Here is a 21,936-nt window from a genome sequence, read left to right on the forward strand (position 1 = left end):
CAGCAGCAGCCAGCCACAGGGGCAGGAAGCAGCTACAGAGGAATTTTTAAAAATAGTCATCACTTTCAGCATCAGAGCTTTTATGCAAAACCAGTTAATTAAAAACTAAAAAGGGGGCATGAGAGGAGACTGCACAAAGGCTTAGAGATAACTGCAGAGGCACCAGTCCCATTTTGGGGATTTCCTCTTTTTAAGGTCACATCCTAAACCCTTCACTTCTGCAATACTGGCCCAGCTTGTTTAAAATTCTCAATTTCCCATAAATTTTGGCATGGATGCAGGTTTCTGGTGACAACTGTACATGCATTTAGGGAGAAAGGGGCAAGACACTTGTTATTTTTATCAGCCTCCCACAGCAGAAGTTGAAGTTTTATGGAAATTATGTAATTTTAAATGTATTTGGTTTTGAAAGTTTTAAATTAAAACAATTTCTGACTGGTATGTTCCTCTCAGGTGGAATGATAAAAAATAGTGGTCACAGCTGGATTAGCTGGAGGTGACAGTCTCTCTGTGTCTCTTTCCCTTCCTCTTTCTCTCTTTTATAGACTTGAACCTTTTTATCCTCTCCTTTTTGTTTTTTCCCCACTTTGGCGTAAGTGCCTAATATAGTTATGTTTATACAGCCAGTATAACATCATGTTGTTACCAACATTTGCAGTTTTCTTTGAAATTTCTCCAGGCTGTAGGCCTTGTTCTCCCTCTCCAGCTATTAATCTTATGTTGAGACTTGAAACAACAGGCAAAAAGCATCATCCAACAGTGCTGGGACCATAGCTGTGCTGGCCAAGAGGATGATACAGGTTCCCTTTGCATGTGTGTGACAAGCAGATTCTCATTTGCACTCCTTAGGAAAAATGTGACTTTCCTGAAATGCACAGTAGTTACTAAATTGCTTTTGTAGGAAACACAGACATAAAGAGTTGGAATCAAATTCTGCCCTGTTCCCTCTGCCTTTCTCTGCCTTCAAATATTTCCATTCACCTATATTGAGGTGTTCTGTTTCCATTTTGGCTTCCTCCAAAAAAGACTTAGATTTACAAAAAGTGATGCAGTGTGTCCTTTTAGTGGTATTTAAGGTCATATTATCAGAACAGTTTAAGATTCAATTTTCCATGACTCTTCTGGAAAACCTAGCCACTGGTTTAGATATTCAAATGGGAGCTGACCCAGTCATAGAGTATTTCTGGCAAGGTGTTATTAAACATGACCTGCTTCTCAAAACAATGCATCATTCCAGACCTAGGTGCCTGGATACATTAGCTGATATCTGAAGAAAATGACTGGGGAGAGCCTCATTTGTAAGTTTATTTAAGAGCTACTTGGGTATTCTGACATGAAATTTCCTCTTTTTTTTTTTCTTTTTTCCAGTGAAATACTGTTTCTTTTGTCAGTTTTGGCTTTTTTTGTTTGAGAAAGAAATATCAGCCTCTACAGACTGGGAGATAAATAATACATTAATGAATAGAACACAGAGGACATTTGTTCAAACATCTGTGTGGTTTTTTCCCTATGTGAATTTCATTACTACATTGACACTACTTCATTCACTGAACAGGACATGTTTAGTGTTCATGGACACTATAAGTCATCTAAACATATCTAGTACTTTCCATTCTAAACCCTCACTTTTGGAGTTTGCAATTTTTACAACTTAAACATTGGCATGTGGGCCAAAATAGTATTAGTGCAACCTCTGACAGTTTTACCCCTTAGTCCCTCAAAGGAGAACCATCTCATACAACTTTTGGCAAGAGACAAAGACAGTGAGCCCAAAAGAAAGCTCATGAGGCTATTAATTACTTTGTATTTAGAATAAGGCTAATGTGGTACTCAAGAGATGTTGCTTAAAGACACACACTGACTGAGGAAAGTAAAAAAGAAATGTTGAATAGAACTGCCCATTCACCAAACACTGTCTGTCCTGTTTGGTGAATGAAGGTATTGTGCCTTGAATTAAAATAGTGAAAATCACATCTCCAGACAGCAACCAAAAAGTGACTGAGCAGAACTTTGCTCTGTCCTGCTCAGTATTTAACAACTGGCTTAAGCAACCTTAGTCAGGGTCTTTGGAAAAGAGGGTAGGAGGGATTACTTTTTGAAGGTAATAGCAAAAAGTCCATCAAAGCTGTTAGTCTATTCCCCCTTTGAATGAAAACCAGACACAAAAGTAGTTAGGTTACTCCAAGTGGAGCTTAATTGTTAAGCCTTTAGTTCCTGTATTTCTGATCTACCAGTGACGGAAATTATTCCAGGTGGGCTAAGACATGGCAGTGAGTACAGTAAGCGAGTATCAGTAGCTTCCAGCTTTGCTTTCAGGTTGGCATAGGGGAATACCTGCTGGTGGGAATAAACAGTAGGCTGCAATCAAGCCATCAGCTATTTAGGGGGTCAGGAAGCAACCTAGAGACTGATGGTCAGGCTTGCAGGTTGTCAGTGTGTGTTCAGCAGAAGTCCCTGAGGAGACTTTGTTAGTGTCTGAGACTTCACTAATTGGAACACTGCACCTTCCAGACAGTCCTGTGACCAGCTTAAATACGAACTCTCTCCTTACCCTTCCTCTGCCCCATGCTTCAATACACAGGAAGATTAACCCCGTGGGAATAAGCATGCCACAGAAAGGCTTTCAACTTCAAACAAGGCTTGGTACCCTATGGCAGTGAAGTGAAATTATCCTCAAATAGTCTGCCCTATTGTGTTGTTGTAGCTATTGCTATTATTATTACTATCTTTGTCATTGCCTTTTTTTTTTACCTTTATGAGTCATTAATGCCACTTATTTTCTATTATTTAATGTATGTTTCAGACCAAATTCCTAACTTTCTTATGCTCTCTGGGGGAATTTATTGGAAAATAATGTTTCAACACATTGCTATATCCTGTGCCACTACTTTACGCATAATGAAATAACTCTCTTATACTGGTGCATGACTGTAGAACCCTCACTATATGCACTCAGCTTTAAATAACTTCCTTGCAAGATCCATGTTCTGTCTGCTTTTCTCCTATTTCAAACTACCCAGATGTCTCCCAAAACCAGCCCCATTCAGACATCTGCATAAATGGGAGGCCAGAAATTGGTTCAACGAGTCAAGCCCTGGTCTCATTTGCACCTGTACTGAATGTGATCTCTTCTCCATGATGTGAGCTGTGACTGTGCCTCGGTTCTGAATCTCAGGAACTTTTGGGTCAGATACACTGCCAGTATGTATTTGTCTGATTCCTGGCATGCACTGGTCTCGACACTGGCTTAGCCATGGGTCTCTGAGGTGGTTTTATTTAGTGTAATGGGGATAAGAAATGGAAGAAAAAATTATTCTGTGGAAAAAAAAGATGTGTTTTGTAGAAATGCCATTTTCAGAGCTTGAGATATGGTGGTTAAGTGTTAACACAGCATAAATGCTTCTTCTCCAAGCTCCTTAGTTATTCCTCAGTGAGAGGCAGGGAGACACAAGGAAATTTTTTTCCAAGCTAGTCCCACCATAAGCCAAGTAGTTAGAAGTGAAAATGGATTGAATATTGGAGCTTTTGGTAGTTACAGGGATTTCAATTTGATTTACAAAAACTTCTTGTAGACTCAAGTGTGTGGCTGAAATACTTTTCTTCTCTTTGAAGCCACTACTTAGCTACTCACATAAAAAATATGGCATTCAGCAATGGAAATACAGTGTTGCTCTTTTGTAATTCTCTTACTCATTTTCACATGACCACAGATTATTCTGAAGAAGTTGGGGTCTGATTTTTGAAAGCAGCACAGATGCTTCACATTCATTTTGCTCATCATTTGGACACACAATTGTTTTGACAAATGTGTATATTCTGTGATCACATGGTTATTACATGTAAGGACCAATATGCACCTTGTAAAGTTAACACTAAAATGGCTGGAAGAGCATAACATAGTCAGCAGGAAGGACTGTGAGACTGTCTGCCTTTACACAGCTAAAGCTTAAGAGTCTTTTGGTACAGCAAGTAAGAGTTATGCTACTACAGACCATCATGAGAGGAGAATTAGACCCAGTGTAAGCACTGGGCCAACTGTGATGTCATTTTCCTTTGTTTCATTCTGCCCTATAATTATAATGAAAAACTGTGAGGGAACTACTCTTTTCTTAGTGCCAATTGTTGATCACCAGGAAGGGTGATTCATCATTTCATCATCAGTAACAAAAGCACAAAGCCACAGAAGTCAATATTGGTTTGGGCATGTGTAATTGAAAAGAAACTATAACTGAAAAGATCCTCACAGCACACTAATCCAAGTGCAACCATGCTGAAAAAGAAACCAAACGAACAGGCATGTGTTCTTCTAAGAAAGCTTGGAAAAAAGACCCCAGAAAAGAGGCTAGAAAGGATGTCTGCACACACTGAGAGGTGGCTGAAAGGCGCAACAAGTGGGGAGCAGGCACTGACCCCAGTCTATGGAAGTCCCTAGGGCACACCCCACACTCAACCCCATTCAGTCCCTATCTCTCCAGCAGTCTCTATAAGAAGGTGGGGAGGATCTCGGTTCCCTATCCTACAGGAAGCACACAAGTGAAACACCTGAGCCTGGTTCACTGAAACCACCTATGGCTACCTCAGCCTGCCTTATCTGGATTGAAAGTGGCCACTTCAGACACCCCTTCCTCTGAAAGTGGAACTTAAGGCTTGGGGTTTGGCACCAACTTGATGAAACCTTCCCTGAAGTGCTTCTTTGTCTTTGAAGGTAGCACTTCACTGAATGAAACTGGCAGCATGTACGTGGTGTTGACTACTCAAATAACCAATGAGCTACATGAGTACTTTCAGATGCAGGATCCTTCTGACTAATATTCCTATCATGTCTGACTAATGAGGGCTGGTTAAAATGTTGAGAGTTTTTGGGGGTTTTTTACTACTTTGTTTCATACTCACTCTCACATTAGATATTAATGAACAGATCTGCTGTTTACTTGTTCTGTTTACACAGTCCTGTAGGGATTTAAGAGCTACTGCAGCATCACTGGCTGTATGAATAAAAGTGACTGTTCCTGACTGCAAGCAAGCAGTCTTGGGTCTGTCGTTTAGAAGTAGGTCCATACTGAAGATAATGCAGAACTTCTGTTGGCCAAGTGGAAGAAATCTGCATCTGTAAGGCAAAATTTCTCCTGTAGCTCCCCTACCCGTGACAAATAACTTTTCCACTGGCAAGGAAGGAGAGCACAGTCAAACTCATGGCACCCTCACTGCCCCACTCAGGGACATGCAAGGAGCCCTTCCTGCACCCTCTGAGTAGAGGATGGTGAGAGAAGCAGTCCCTGGGAGCAATTGTCAGTATTGTTTTGAGCATGTGTAATTGAGAAGAAACTAGAACTGAAAAAAATCCTCACAGCACACTAATCCCGTGTAACCACACAGGAAAAAGAAACCACACAAACAGGAATGTGTTAGCCTGTGGGTGGGCAATGGCAAGGGAGCTGGCTTAACCCTCTCACATACCCCTGGAGCTACCTCTCACCCACACAACCTGGGCCTCCACTGATGGCTTGGCTCCCCAGAGCCTGGGTGCTCCTTCAGTGGCTCCCTCAGGCATGCACAGCCATGCCAAGATCTTTCAAAAGAACAAAGGGGTTTTGCTTGGTGTTCATGAGGCAGAGACACTGTTGGTCAGATTATCATATAGCAGAGCATAATCTAATACGTATCTAAAGGCACCAACAGCCTGGGAAAGAGCCTGGGGGACAAATGGCTAAAATGGAGAGGCTGTAAAGAAAATGTGTGTACAAATGTGCACTTTAAAAAGTAGGTAAGGCAAAGAATGCTGTCAATATTTGTTCTACTGCAACTGACCTCATCAGTTCTTTCAGGTCACTTGCTTAAATGGATGGAAACTATTGATTTTGTCTAACTCAATCATTCCCGTGCATTTCCCAGGGATGAACGCTAAGCACGGACTGCGCTGTAAGGCTTGTAAGATGAGCATCCACCACAAGTGTGCAGACAGTATCGGACAGCAGCGTTGCATGGGCAAGCTGGTAAGTGAGCAGCTCAGGGCAGCTTGTGTTGGAGCCACTTCCTTTGTGTGCCTGAATTCCACGTGTGCCTTTAGCTGCCGCATTAACAGAACCCACACCAGATCACTCTACTGAGGTGGGAAAAGCAAAGACAGGTGGTGGGTGCCCTGTTGTGAATTTGGGCAATTGCTGCTGCACAAGAACACAAACAAAACCAAAGCACAAATCTGGTCTGCTTTGTGGATGTGAAAATACAGTTACAGAATACAAATTTAGCTAGCTAACAGAATTAATTACCTTGATTTCAACTGTGCTTGCTGCAAACCTCTCAAAGAATGCTATAAATTAATCATAGTATTTCAGTGGGGTTTAACAAATCAAAAATCCTTCAAATTATGTTTTATTGTCTTCTCCACTGCTAGAGCTTGAATAAAAAAACATAATTCACCTTAAAAAGAAAACCAAAGGATATTTCACAGTAAGACACTACAGAGTTTGAAGTAATCTCTCAGCAGGAGGGGCTGGGAGGAGCCTGCCTCTGTATGGACACAGCACATTAGTGCCTGAGTTGCCTTCTGAGCAGCAAAATCTCATGACTGGCAATGGCAGCACATTGTGTCTGAGATAATTCTAACCCACCGTGTTGACTGTTATGGGAATATGGTTCTTTTTGGTTACTTTTGGAAAAGGAACTTGGAAAAATACCAGCTGGAATGTGAAAACTGAATACATATATTCATGTTGCAGATGTTCTCAGATTTGTTGCAACTTGAAGACACTTGAGACAACTATGAGCTAAAACCAAAGAGTTTCACTATGTTAAGTGATGGGAAAACGCAGGCATTGACTTCAAAAGGGCTACAAACCCCACCTTTCCCTGGAAAGATCTTTTCTCTCCAAGAGTGTTCACTGAAAGCTACTGTTGTTTATATCCCTGAGGCAAGTCTTTAGGTATCTAAACCATAATCATAGTTCTAGTGTGAGGCATTCTGGTATAAACAGTTGGTCTGTGAAGAGCTGAATGACAAGCCCTGGACAAGGCAAATATTACATCATGTTAATCGATTCATGCATTTCTTGATTCCAGCCTCAGCTCTTGTGGTTACCAGTTTACAAAAACAGAAGAGTAGAGACCAAATTTACATCAGGAAGTTGTCAGCAAAGTCAGAAGTTTTGTAAGCTCATGCTCATACTCTGTCTCAATCTAGCTTGGAGGTAAACCAAGGCCAAAGAATCTGGAACTTATTCCTCTAAGACTCCAAGTTTATCAGTCGCCTCATTCTTTTTTAGTCTTTTCTGCAGCTCATTACCTAAAGAACTAGTTGTCTATCAGGTTTTGACGTACACTGGAATGAGGATATGGAAAATACGCGTATCTCTGTGAATCTTCCCCGCTTCTCACTGTGACTAGAAGTTCTCACAGCCTGCAGACATTAGAAATCAGAGAGACCATTTGTGAAGCTCCAGTGCCTCAAAGGCATTCATTTTGAGTACTGAGCATTTGCCTGAACTGAGATATGTTTTTAGAGTGATATGGGCCACTATTATTTGCCATATTTTGGTATTCTTTAATGGTATAGCTTGAGTTGTTACAGTGCATTTCTCTACAAGTGGACACTGTGGGGATATCTGGTAACAGCTTGGAGAGTTTTTTGACCTTAGAAGACAGAAAAAAAATAAAGCAGTGGAAGTTGCAGTCACACAGCAGTAAACCTTAGAAAAGCCTATAGAAAGGTTCTAAATTCCTTGGGTTTCACAAGTGCTTGTGTGGGAACATGAGGATTTGGAGTTAGGGTGGGGAAGGATAATCACATGTCTAATACAACACAATGAAATTCACATTATATAAGAAGATAGGGAGAGGGAAGCTTCCCAGAACCTCTAATGATTCAGCACTTCTGCTGTAATTAATGAGTGCTGCTTTTGTGTAAGACAAAGGAAAAAGGGGAGCTGAAAATGAGCCCCTCCTCCCAGATAAATATGGGTAATTGTGTTTTTTCTAGGAGAAAAATCAAATAAATCTCTGATCTCTAAACCTCACAGTGACTGAACAACAGGAGGCAAATTTCCAGCCTGACCACAATGTTCCACCATTAACCAAAGAGCTGAGGCTATTTCTACTTCATCAATCAAGGCATGCAATGCACTTCACTTGGTTTTGTTTTTTCTCCCTCCAGCCAAAGGGATTTCGACGGTACTACAGCTCACCACTACTCATTCATGAACAGTTTGGCTGCATCAAAGAAGTGATGCCTATTGGTAGGTTTTGATTGCTTTTCCATTCAGTGTTCTTTTGGCAGGGCTCTGCAACAGCAGCAGCAGACTCCAACCTTGGTCTTTACCCTCAGCAGCCTTCCAGCTCCTTTCGGTGACTGGATGCCCTTCTTCCATCTCAGGAAAGGACCACCTCAAAGATACAAAGCTGGAAGAGGAGAGGGTGTGTCTGTTGTATCTTTCACTCAAAATCCTGTACACATACCTTTTAGCAATTACGCTGTTTATAATAACAACTACCTGAGATCAAGGTAGGAACTTGCAAGGGGAGAAACACTGGAATATTGAGATGAAGGTCAGAGCTGGGAAGAAATCGATAAAAGACGGGGAGATCAAAACAGCAGGGGGCATTCAAATCACTGGTCTGGCTTTTGAGGGATGCTGCTAGGTTCCTGTCCTTTTTCGTCCACACTTTTTACTTTCCTCATATTTTTCCTTATTTATCATGTCTACACATTGTCTAAGAACTTGAGAGACCACTTTTTCCTCACTGTAATACCAAACTTCTGAAAATAAACATTTTGAAATGGAGAAGTTAAGTTTATTCTTGTAAATATTTTTACCCACCAGTACTCTAACCAGGCAAAGCTGGAAGTACAAAAAATGAAAGCTAAAACTAGGCAGGCAGTTTAAAACTACTTGTCTGATAACATTTGCGTTGTTACTGTCAGCAGTTTAAAAAAAACTGATTACAAGGATTTCATCTAAGTTTCTCTTTCTAAAAACACCCATCATTTTTATCAGAATAGAAACATTTTGAATAAACTCTGGCTAAAAGATAAGGGGTGCTTTGCTCTAATCAAAATCCAAAATCTCTTGTATTTTCTCAGATTTTGGATAAAACTTCTCTCCTACATAGTGCTACAAAGGTACCGTATTCTACATGCCCACTGCCTTGTGTCACAAGAGAGGTTGAGGTCTAAGAATGCAAGATATAGAAGACAGTTTGCACTGAATTTGCATATGCCCTTTGAAGACATCCATTTCTCTTCCATGGGAGATGATTTTTGTGGCTAGCTATGAGGGAGACCCGCTTTTGAGAGCAATCCAAGGAGTCACTTGTAGAGACAAACATGGATTAGAACCTCCTGGTACTTTGTCTTCCTACCTCCACACAGGCAGCACAAGTGATGATTAGGGAAAGAGAATGACAGGTGAAGAGAGACAAGGTGATGGCCAAGAATTCAAGAGCCAGTATGAGAAGAGGATGATCTTTATGGGAGTAGAGAGGCAACAGAAAATTGATAGCAATTCCACTAAGTTCCACACTCACTTTTTATCAGGATAGTCTCTCAACTTGTGTCTAAGCATACGTACATGTTGGTAGAGGCAGGTGTTGCTCCAAGTTATGCAGGAACATGAAAAGAAATACCCTCAAGGGTATTGACTGATGCATGTTTTGCTCCTTCTGTTGCAGCCTGTGGAAATAAGGTTGACCCCGTGTATGAAACTCTCCGCTTTGGGACTTCTTTAGCCCAGAAAACCAAAAAGGGAAGTTCTGGCAGTGGCTCTGACTCTCCCAACAGAAACTCTGTAAGTATCCCACATCTTTCTTCTATTTTCTTTCTGGAGGAGCAACGGATACTCATTCACATGAGCGTGTATCAGAGTTCACAAAATTTGTATTTAAAACTGTAAAATAAACCCTAAAATCTTACTCTCAGCTTCCATACAGAGACCAGAAAACTTGTTATTTTTGCAAATTCAAGTTTTATGTATCTTTTAGATGACTCTTGGGAAAAAGAGAAAAGTACTAATTAAATTAGTAAGCCGTTTTCATCAGATTGGGAAAGGAAATAGTAATCTTTTTTTTTTGCATATCCATAGAGAAGTGTAACAGAGATATGGAACTGTCAGGCTGGAGTAGATGCATAACGCCTGTTGTTGATGGTGGCCATTTGCCCTTCACAGAAGTGATAATGATGAGTTAGGAGTCCTCAGAGCCTAGATTTAAAAGTGCATGACCCCAGTACAAGCCCAGACAAAATTAAGACACTGCTACTGCCATAAGGCAATAGAGTGGGACCTCCCCCCCTGTCCAGCGCAAAATCATGAGGGAGGTATTACAGATGGGGGCTTCTCTCTCCAAACCCCAAATACAGACAGGTGTGCTCAGGTTGTTGTATGCAGACAGGGATGTTTTAGCCTTCACGCTAATGTTTGTCATTCGCTCTCTCCAATCATAAGTCACTTTCTTCAGGACCATGACAGGAGAAGTGGAGAAGAACAAGGGAAGCTATATCCTACATTTGCTATATCCATACCCTGTTCAATAGTAACAATTGCCAATTTCATCCTTACAGAAATGGTTATTTATCTCAGTATTGGGATCCATGAGATCAGGAGCTCCTTCATGGTGTTGAAAGAACATTTCCCACCCTCTCAGCCTCTCATAAACAGGCACTTATGCCTATGTTTGGGGTTCTCTTCCATTCCCAAGAGATCCTCCCCACTCCACCACTCCTCCACCCCCAAAAAATAATAACCAAAAAAAGAAAATCACACCTGAATCCACTGGAGGCTAAAGCTGATTGTCATCTCTAAAAATCAGACCCATAGTATCTGACAATCTCTTCTGCACTCATCTCAGAATAAAAATCACTAGGTACAGAGACATGACGAGCCTTGGTCTCCAGGTCTCAAAGCAAATACTTATATGCTTAATATCAAGTCACGCTAATATCTGTGTATGTTTGTTACAACATTTCCCTGGCATTTAAATGCATTCTCACTCACACGGCTGACCTATAATCTCAGGTGGTATAGGTGGACTCTAAACAGACATCAATTCATGTCAGATGGGAAAGAAGACAAATTAATTTAAGCAAGAACTAAGTGAAATCTGCAAGGGATTTATTAAGGCACATGTCCTCTATCCACCCCTATTTGTGCCTTAAAAGGAATTTGCTAATTCTCATTCTTTTTTAAAACCCAAAGTGACTCTACCACCTGCCGCATTGTTATTACATTTATTTCTTTCAATTATTTAATTTCCTTTGAAACAAAATTTCTACAAATGTAATTATTGCTTCTAAATCAATAAATTTTATGTTGAATTATAAATGACAACTCAAGCATAGAAATCACTAATGCTGTGTCATTTTACCCTAGGGAGCTGATCATAACTAGGTGAGGTGTGGGTGTAGAATTTAAGAATGCAAGTTCATTACAGGAATTTCTCCAGGGTATTGAAGCTGAGAGAGAATATAATGTGTCAGCATACAGGAAATAGAAAACATTATAGAATTGAACAAACAGACTTGAGAAACCATAAATTTTGCCAGCACAAGACTGTGGATTGAGACAGGGATAAAAAACAGCTTAGACACAACCCTGAACAAAATTATGGGGCCGTGGTGGTTTAAAATTGACTTGTGACCTGGGAATGGGTACTAACCAGTGGCTGCCACAGGGATGTGGCACAGGGGCCTGAGAAGCATGTGTAGTTAGTAACTCAGAGGGACTGAGGCCTTTCCCCAGTGATCCTCACTTCTGGGCTGCTCTGCTCCCCTCCAAGAAGAAGCAGCAATGCAGCTGTGAGGCTGTGCTGCGTCCCAGGCCTGGGAGATGGTGTGTGCTTCAAGGTTCTGCCATATCACCTAACCAGGAACACCAGGGACACAGGGACACGTGGGATACCACTTCACCTTGCAGGTGGTGTCCAAGCTGTCGGAGGCTTTGCTCCAGGTCAGCACAGCAGAGCTGCTCCTGCTGAAGGTGGTGAAAAGCATAGGTGACTGGCCTAGGAAGCCATGAAGCTTCCATACTGCACGCAGTTCATGTCTCTGCAGAGAGTAGAGACAACCACCTTCCTCTAAACTAGCCAAAGTATTTTTAACACGACTGAGCTGTGTGGACGTACTCACTGATTTTTCCGCCCGGATTCTGCATTTCCCATAAAAGAAAGTGGCCATATGCTCCAGATTTACTACCTACTGCTTGCTTCAAAACTGTGCTTTTGCAACCCACATTTAAACAAAAAGGCACTTGAGGTGATGTAAATGTGAATCTAGTTCTTGTTAGCTTTTTGTGGATCAGCTCCTCTCAAAAGCACCTTTGCACCTCTATTGTTTCTATTAGACCATTTGTCATGCAGCCCTTGAGTGAAAAATCATTAAGGGTAACTGAGGTTACCTCAGAAGGTTTTGGATGAGGTATATACTGAAGAGACAGTCAGAACGCATCCCATATGCACTAGAACCTAACAAAATGACATTAGCTGCTAATCAGCAATAACGAAGCTAGTCCATGAAAACTGAGGAATATGTTGTAGCAATGAGCTGAAACATAGCTGGGACTTAATCTTTTCAACAAAGCCCGTCTTTCTCTTCTCCACCCAGCAACCAGAATCCATAGATATGCTCTACACTGTCTCTGTGTAAACTTTGCTACTGCAGTACCTTCTCATCCTTGGGTGACCTATTTGGGCAAGATGCAAGACAAACATGACCTGCTGCAAAAGGCAGGGTCTAAAAACAAGGAGGAGCAACAGAGCAGCAAAGTAGAGGGTTCTTAAAATAGCAAGGGAAACAAGACAGCCACAAGATACCTATGGTACAAATCTACTTTCAACCTCTTTGTTCATTAGTTTCCTTGGATGGAGAAGCAGCTAGGAAAGTACTAGATAGGAGAAATAAAACTGTGGAAGTACTTTCTAAAAACAACTCTTTTGTCAACGCTAGTAGAAGGAAAAAACCCCAACGTATAAAATCTGTAAAGCAATTCAGATTCTGCTCCCTGAACAAAAACAGTGAATGTTCCTGTGATGCAGGCAAAGCTCTGCAAAACAATAGAACGAGCTATGTGTACAGTACAATTGTAAAGTGTCATACAATAACATTAAATCCTTCTTATTACTTCAAATCTAGAAATAACTAGATTTAACTAGATATTACTAGTTATAACTAGAAATAAATAAAGATTAGGAGAAATGTAAGTATTCACAGTTCTTCAAATTAGAGAAAGCACCTGACTCGAGTTCAATCTATGGGTTTTTTCTCATTATCAAAAACGTAGAGAGTTCAGTAACTGAAGTTTTGCTAAGGTCAGACTCACACAGAGTTGTTGGAGCAGCTCCTCATTCCTGTTGGGCTATACAAGGAGAAGCTGACTACCCAGCCTAGGAATCTGGTGCCATATGCAGGATATACTTCTGAGGCTTAAGATTATGTCATCCCACGTTTTCCTATACCCTAGAACACTGGGTCCCTAATCATGATTGACATTAATATGGTACAAAGAAGAAATCATACTAATTCTAAAAGCAACACTTAGGTTTCAATTTCCCTAACCATACTGGCCAGATGACTGTTTAAAAAGAAAGTGAGGACAGATATTTAAAGATTCACTTCATCAACTCCATTGCACTCCAGCTCTTTCTTTTACAGCTTTTTAACAAAATGAAAATGATCCTTACATTACAGTTATCTTACTGAATAATGTATTCAGGACTAATATATTAAAAGTCAGTAGTTTCAACTAATGTTCAGTCTCCTTGGTAGATAGCTATTTAGTATACCTGCAGAACCTGCAAATTCCCTCATGCCCTCTCTGTTTTGTACAGAGAACCACATTGCTTAGCATAATCCTTTTTTCCTTAACTTTCACTTTATTTTATACTGCAGAAATCTTTTGTGCTCCAGACTGTAAACTTGGTCTGGTGTTTTTTTCTGGGCTTTCTCTGCTCCCTGTGCAGTAGATATGTCCTGTGCATCACCAGACCCAATGTTTCCTTCCATCCCATCAGGCTGACTCTGCTCTGCTCTGACACCACTCAAGTACCACATTTCCCAAAGACCCTTGCTGTAGTTTTATTTCACTTCATCAGTCCCTTTTTCTGGCTTATCCCATCTCATTTGCTGTTTCTGTCCCTGCAGACAGCTGACCTGGTAGAAGTTCCGGAGGAAGGCAATAGTTCTGCAGGCAGCCTTGACATGAGCAGGAAACGCAGCAACAGCGGTGAGTGATGCCAAGCCAGAACAGCACCTTCAGGTGTAAAGGCCTGTGTACTGCCTGTTTCACATGGGGGGTTTTGGCATGTCCATGTTGTAGCAGCCATTCTGGTTTTCAAAACAGGAGGTGAGTTGGTGCAAGAATTTGGGGAATGCTTTTTGCCATTCAGATGAAATTGAAGCCACCACTTTTCTTAATTTGCTGTGTCCAGAGCTGCCACTGCACAAGGTTCAGGTCCATTCCCTATCTCCTGTCTTTACTTCATGATTGTAACTCTAGACTTAACATGTTTCACTTCCACATTGGCAAAGTGGAACAAAAGTAATACTTTCTTTCTTTTCCATGTGTTTGATTTTTCTGCTTGATTTTGTATATCATAATCTCTTTGGGAGAAAAAACAAATCATAAAAGATCTGTGTGTCTGTAAAATATACAACACAATGAATTTTGATTGTAATTGCAACTTCTCAGTACAACTGTAGTATGTGCCCAGTAATGTTAATGGCCCAATTCCTTTGTTTGATTTGCAGTACAAAAGTAATGTTTCTTACAGCATTGGCATGATGAGATTTGAAAACCATCATAGCATCGAGATCTTAGTAATGAAATCTCCGCCACTAAGAGTTGGTGTTTGTTACCCTGTTCTTGAATTCAGTCATGGTGGAGGAAGTCATAAACAAAAATATTATTGCTAAGCACAACTTCAGGCCCAAACCATCAGAGCAGCTTCTCTAGCAGCACTTGAAATCTGCTTTGCTGAATCTCACAAGATATACAGAACAAAAACAAACCACACTGAGCATACCTATCTTCTTCGTGCCACCCCCCGTACTCCTTACGTACTGCTACCAATTCATGTAGGTGAAATGCCAGCTTCAGCTCTCTGTTTACATATTATGTTAACTCCTTATTGCTTTCCTCCCCTCTTGGTCCTATCACCTCTCCTCACTGTGTTCAGTCATTTCCTTCCTCTCATTTTGTGAATATCTCATCCATGTTATCTGATTTCTCCTGAAAATTTTGTTAGGTTTTCTGTCTTGCAAGTGCAAGTTGACCTGACCTGGTTAAAGAAAATTCAGTCTGTACCACATTGTTTAATCCCACCCACCTGAGATTAAATCGACCCTGTTTGAGTGTTCAGATAAGTTTTTATTTCTTTGGAAGTCAATAGTTTCATTTCTGAAACCCAAAGAAACTTTTTTTCTCTGAGTTCTGTATTCACTGAATGCACAGAAAGGCATTCAAGGAACTTACTTAAAGAGATTAGTTTAAAAACTCAGCATGTGTCAAACCACCAAATAACTTCTGCGGCACATTAACGATTCCTTTGATCAGCACTGGCTTTTTTACAATCCATCCTTCAGAGGCTCAGGCTATAAATTATGCATCAGTCACTCCAAAAATTTCCTCTTGGTAGATTTTTAATAAACTGCCTGCACTGTTTGCACAAGCTATGGAAATGGTAAAATCCTTTTCAGAGTGTAAAAATCCCTGGTTTTTACTTTTTTTTTTGTCTGCTGCTGCTAGGACAAACAAATATGAAAATAGATGGATTCCTGTTGTGTGGAGATATGAACGACATACCTCTATGGCTTTCAGGTTCAAGTGCTTCCTATTAACATCCAGAGACCATGAACTAAACATAGATTAAAAATTTAACAAAGTACATTCAAAATATTGTTAGAGTGACTCATGACTCCTTTCTCCTCAGTTGTCCACTGCCTTTTTATCAGGAAGTTTCACATTAATGCTTTGATGACTCAGGTCCATTCCAGTTGGGTTTGTGTTCTTTGGGTTTTTTCCTATTAAAATACTGTCCTCTGCAAATAACTATTTAGGAAAATGTATGTCTGATGCTCTTCAGTAAAGGGGAACAGCAGAAAACACAGCTTGCAGAAGGGTGAAAGGACCCAGCACATGTGTGCCCATGTAATTGCCCATGTAGAACTCCTATGACAACAACTTCAAGGGGAGACACTTTCATTCAGGCCCTGGTGTAAATCCTATGAAGCAAAGCTTCCCAGTTTACAACTGTGAGATGGCATACCTAATTTCCAGCCCTTCAGCCTCCTCTAAGCCAGTTACACTCTTTCACTGCTATGAATTGCCATCTGTAACAGAAGTCCCAAAAGCCAAAATGCACTTTAGGTGACATCTATGAGCCTATTATCAACAATGATTTGAGCACTTTCCCCTTGAGTCAAATATGGGATGTCCTCCCTGCAAACCCAGTTTTGGTGAGCACTTCTCAGCCACAAAAGGGTACAGTTCAGCTCCATCCACATGTGCTGGGTCAGCTCCACAGTTCATGAGGCTGTACATTAGAAACTTGCTTTATTTTCTGTCACCAAACAGGAATTACTCCAGACATGATGCTGAAGTACTTTTACTTCATTTGGTGAATGACTTTTTGCAAGTCCAAAAGATTCCTAATTACCCAACTCAGTATTCACCAGAATGTCTTCAATTTGCCTCCTAACTCCTTTTCCTCTGGACATGAAAAACAAAGCATAGTGATTTGAGTAGGATTTGAACACTGCCAAGCTGTAATAGCACCACTTTAAAGCCCTTCATACCGATGCTAGACATATATATACCCCTACATTAATGATACAGGAAATTAGGTTTATTTCTAAGTTTTTCCTTCTGGTACATCTGACAGTCTGCAGGGTCAGAGCCCCTCTGCAACAGGAGCTGGTGAGGAGTATACTGAGGCCCCAGGTCCACTGCAGTCAGGACAGCCAGACAGAGCTTGTGACATTTTCAGGTTAAATGTGGCAGGTATCAGCTCACATGCTCCCTTCACATTCACACATTGAACTTTATGACTACAAGATTATCTTATATTTTGTCAGAGAAGATGTGTGTGCCCATGAATGCCTGTCACTTTGTACAAAATCTTTCTCATGTGTGTTGCAGCTGCCATTTCACTTGTCTTTTATCTGTTACAAGAACAGTGTCTTGTTTTTCAATATCCAGGTACAACTCTCTACTATCAAAGAACCTTTCTATTTCCCTCAAAAAGCTTCTCCACAGACTGTTAGGTTGTCAACTACCATGTAGACTAGTCCCAGAAATACGTGTTAATGAAAGAAAGGATGAGCAAGTGAAAGAGCAGAGGAGCAAAATTCAGCAGTTTGGTTTTCCCTGGATATTTTTCCCCTGAATGCATGTAACTGCATGACAGATAAACAAAAAGAAAATGCCCCCAGTCAGCCTGATACTACCACTTTGGAGATTTCCAAATTGTTAGACATTACAAAGTCCAGCTTCTGCTCAAAGCACCTACAGAGGTAAATGGTAGGAGAAGACACTGATGGTTCTAGCTGCTCAAAGACTCCAGCTATTAAAATCATATTCAGACTTTACCCAGAAGCAAATAACACTGGGCAATTCTTAAAATGTGAAGGGGGAATTCAGTCAAAATGATAAAGCCACTGTGTTTTTTCTTGGGAGATAACTGAGGACAGGTATCAGTCAGCTCATGAATCAATTACAATAGTGGGTAACTGGTTATCTATCAGGTGTGTTAGGTGCTGTGACTGTTGTCTCATTCCATGAGTTTCTGATTTAGTAACTTAAAAACAAATTTCAGCGTCTACAGGCCTGTGTCTGAGTTAACCCATCCTGATTTAAAAGCAATTCAGGTACCTCCTGTAAATTCAGAGAGAGAAGCAGTGTATCCAGTGCACCCCAGGCATGGACTATCAGAGAGAGGGACCAAAGAACGCTATCAAACACTTAGAGATAGAGGTTAAAGAGGGGAAGGAAGGGGTTTTGCATACAAACTTCCCCAGTATTGCTCATATATGATCATCAGCTTTTTCAGGTGCTTTAACATGGAAATACTGCTTATCCTAAACATGAAAATACAGTACTCAGTGTGAGAACAACACATTTTAAATAGCTGGACTTTAAATAGTAATGCACTTCTAGTACCTAAGTTCTGTTTGTAGTGCTGTACTTGTGTATATTCATCTGATCAAAAGGGTTTATTTGTTACACTTTTAAATTCTTGAGGACAGAGATTGTGTCACGTGCCAAAGGCATACGTGGTTTTTTTGGGTGTGGAAGGGTTCAGAGGAGACCACAAGGAATCAAAGAAAATAAGGGAGAAAGGGAAGAGATCAGCAAAATCAAGGGGATCCTGTTAAGGTGAAGAGTCTTTAACTACTCCTAAAATGTCATGTGTTTTGTTTATTTCAGTGTTTACATACTCCGAAAATGGAACAGAGCACTTTGGAGAAGAACCAAAAAGCATACATTCCCCGGTATGAGCATACATTTTGTGAAGATGCAATGGTAATGGGAAGTCATGTAAAATTCTTGTTTTTATGGCTGGCTGAGGACCTTGAGTAGGTCTGTTGGACCACTGATACCTGACTGTTGTGTTCTTATACCATTTCTGGGACACTGGCCACAGCTGAGCACAATATACAGTACTAGATGGCTTTTGGTTTATCCTTTGTGGTCACTTTTATGTTTTTCTGCTTATTGCAAATTGATTTGGGAATACAAAAGATCCAGTGTGCAGGCCAAGTAATTACAATAGAACTGCTGTAATGCAAAAATCACAGACTTCATTTGGAAAATTATTTAGTATTTGTTTTAGCTGCTTTTTCTTTTTTTCCCCCAGATTAATAGTGGAAAAAGCGAGGAGAAACAGTAGCCAGTCTTCTCCGTTGAAAACCCAGCACAAAAAAGCTTTCACACATTAAAATCACTTTAAGAAAGTGATTCTCCTGCTCTGAATTTGGACCTGTACACTGTACAATTCTAACTCCATCCATAATGAGGACTGTAGACTAGACACCTTATATAATGCCAGTAATACACTACTGGGCTCATAAGAGCCATACATACCACAGAGAGAGAAAAGGCAGACTCATTTTTAATACCTCATCCCAAAGACCAGCCTATGCAAATTTCTGCTTGTGTTCCTTGGAAGCCTGGAATTTGATCTTGGAGTTCAAATAATCTTATTTCTAAATTAAGACAGTTACTGCCTTAATGGCCTGCAATGTACCTGGGCCATGGTCCTCCAAGCTGTGAAACAGTGAGATGATTCTGGCTAATTTATTGTAAGATCAGGTTCAGAACCAAATTCCTTTACAGAGCAAATACTTAAATTTTCTCTTTCTCTTTTTTCTTAAAGGGACCATTTTATAAAAGCACGTTACAAATGAACACCTATGTTGCCTTGTACAAATTTGTACCACAAGAAAATGAAGACTTGGAGATGAGGTAAACCCCAAAATATTTGTTAGTTGATTTGACCCATTTGCACTGATGGTCATATGGTTATATATGACTTTGGGGAAGGGAGGGTTTCTTCTGACACTTTCAATACACATTTTTAGAGAGGTAACCACTTACAGATAAAAAGATATTCTCACAGTTAAAAAAACCTGATGACCAATTCTTTTGGCAAGGATACAATAGATTGAAAGTTTCAAAAACACTTATATCACTTTAGGAGCAAGATGGCTTTCAGCTATAAAATGTTCTGGCTTTCAGTTGCTTTGTTTTTCAATCAGAAGTTTTCAGCTAGGAATTCTCCACCAGGTCTCATGCTATTGCTAAAAGATTTACCAGTCCTGTTTGATCCTCCCTCTTATTCAATTATGTCTGAAAAAAAAGAATGATGTCCAGCTGCTGGATGGCAGTGTTTTCACATGAGAGTTTTGCAAAATAAACTTGTTAATTGCTATTTTTAGCACTTACTTCCTCCATTCTGCATCAGTTGCTTGCATTCATTACAAGGTTTAATCCAAGCCCACTGAAGGAAAATGACAGCTTTTCTTTCACTGAAATTATTTTGCTCATGCTACTCACATTCTGAATGGTCTTTCTAGCGTTCTTACTGTGAAACATGTCAGCTATCTTCAAGGCATCCTCTCTATCAAAATAATCATGTGTGTGCCACAAAATTTAGGGAATTGCCAGAGAAATGCTCCTCTCCTCAGCATCTGCAACACTGAAAGTCCTTTTCCTGTTCCCAGCTGTGCCTTCTCACTGCTCTGGAACTAAAGGGTGCGATGTAAGAAATTACAAGTTCTCCTATCATTCTGCTTTGCTGGCATTTCCTGATCATTATTTTAGGAATGTCAGCTCCTCAGGAAATAACCACAGTATATGGTAACCTTTAGTGCAACTTGCCAGCTATTCTGCTTGCGGGATTCCATTTTTGCATCCTGCTCTTTAGGAGTGTATTCCATCTTGCACATTCCTTCTATTAAATAGAACACCTCTCAGACAAGCCTGAACTGGACTACCATCCTCATCCAGACACAGAAATCCAGAGAATACATCATCCTTCAAAATTCTCCTGTCCCTCATTTTAGGGGAAAAAGCAGCCTGTGGTCTGAAATGTGCTGTTTCAGGGGATACCAGGCTCTTTCCGGGGATACCAGCTAGGTTTTAAACTGGTATTACTCAGCCACAGCACCACTGTTTGTCGTCCCATGGTCAGAAATTCAGTAATGTACGTGTTAACACTGTTCCATAAGGGATGCCCAATAGCTGGTAATGCTGTTTTGTTACTGCAGAGCGAGGCAGGATTCAGCTCAGTTGCAGGAGTTCCCATCTAACATAGCTGAGGTGCTGGAGGTGGGTTCTGCAGAGCAGTATTGTCAAGACTGACAAGTACTGTCCTGGGAACCTGAGCTGGTAACCAGCCAGGCATTGATCAGCTCCATCATAACAAAGGCAAATAGCAGGGGAAGGACCTGAGTTGAGAGGAAGAGTCAGGGCAGATTTCTGCAGTTCCCGGCTCATCTCTGAGAGGATACCGTGAGTGTCAGATTACTGCAGCGGAGGTGTGTAGCCCTGATTTCAGCTGAAATTCGAATTTACCACAACCTGGATTTCTTCCCTAACAGCAGGAGGAGCCAGTCAGATTTTCCAATGCTCTGGCATAAGTAAAGTAGGGCATTGCAGTAATACACTTATTCTAAGAGATGGCCTATTATTACAATAGAGAATCCTGAAGACAAGCAACCCCATGTTTCAGACACTGCAATGAATAGAATAGAACAGAACAGAACAGAACAGTTGGAAAGGACCTACACAAGCACCTATCTTGCCACCTCCTCAAATCTAGATCACTGAGGCAGAGCAGACAATTTATCCAGGGTTGTGATTTACAGAAGAAAAAGATGAGACCTGACTGATTTCAACCAATAGAGAGAACCAAGTGGATTAGTAGCCTAAATCTAGGCAGCAAGAATAACAGGTCCAGCTTGGATTTCTATTTTGATAAAGACATCAATATCAGCTCTCTCCTAGAAAAAAAAAAAATCAGCAAAATCAGCAGGTCTTCAATCTACAGTTCTCAGTGCTCAGACAAGTGAGAGGGAGAGACTTTAGGTTCAGTTGCCATCTTTCTCTGACAGCCAAATGAATTTATATTTTCTGGGTTATTTTTCTAACAACCAGGCTGAAGAGTACTGGGTGGACAAGGCTCTCTTAATCCTTCTTGTTGAAAGTGGTTTTCCTTTCAGTCTAAGGGCTCCAATGATGTCCTAGAAAGAGCCACGTTTTCTATGCATGTTCTTAAAGAGCATGTTAAATTAGACCTGTTATCCATCATATGCTTCAGATGTGTTTTCAGGCTCTTCTGCTGATACCTTAACACTACAGTGAGCCTAACAGGGAAAGCTGAATAAATAGGGGTCAACAATTAATTTTATTAAGATCCAAGAAATGTCTGTTATCAAATAGACAGACCTTTCTGGAG

The 21,936-nt window shown here is 40.6% G+C and overlaps 1 protein-coding gene across 2 annotated transcripts in view; it reads left to right on the forward strand.

The window, feature by feature from the left end:
- Positions 1-21,936, forward strand: part of STAC (SH3 and cysteine rich domain) — a 71,447-nt gene that overhangs the window by 37,311 nt on the left and 12,200 nt on the right. For both annotated transcript variants that reach the window (XM_042043709.1, XM_042043710.1), the window contains exons 3-8: positions 5,893-5,993; positions 8,150-8,231; positions 9,664-9,779; positions 14,123-14,204; positions 18,405-18,469; positions 19,354-19,442. In XM_042043709.1, coding sequence (XP_041899643.1) covers positions 5,893-5,993; positions 8,150-8,231; positions 9,664-9,779; positions 14,123-14,204; positions 18,405-18,469; positions 19,354-19,442 — 535 coding nt within the window. The remainder of the gene's footprint in view (positions 1-5,892; positions 5,994-8,149; positions 8,232-9,663; positions 9,780-14,122; positions 14,205-18,404; positions 18,470-19,353; positions 19,443-21,936) is intronic.

This window comes from Corvus kubaryi, unplaced genomic scaffold (genome assembly GCF_017639235.1).
Source record: "Corvus kubaryi isolate FWS band 111438036 unplaced genomic scaffold, C.kubaryi_AGA036_p1.0 37398, whole genome shotgun sequence".
NCBI lineage: Eukaryota > Metazoa > Chordata > Aves > Passeriformes > Corvidae > Corvus > Corvus kubaryi.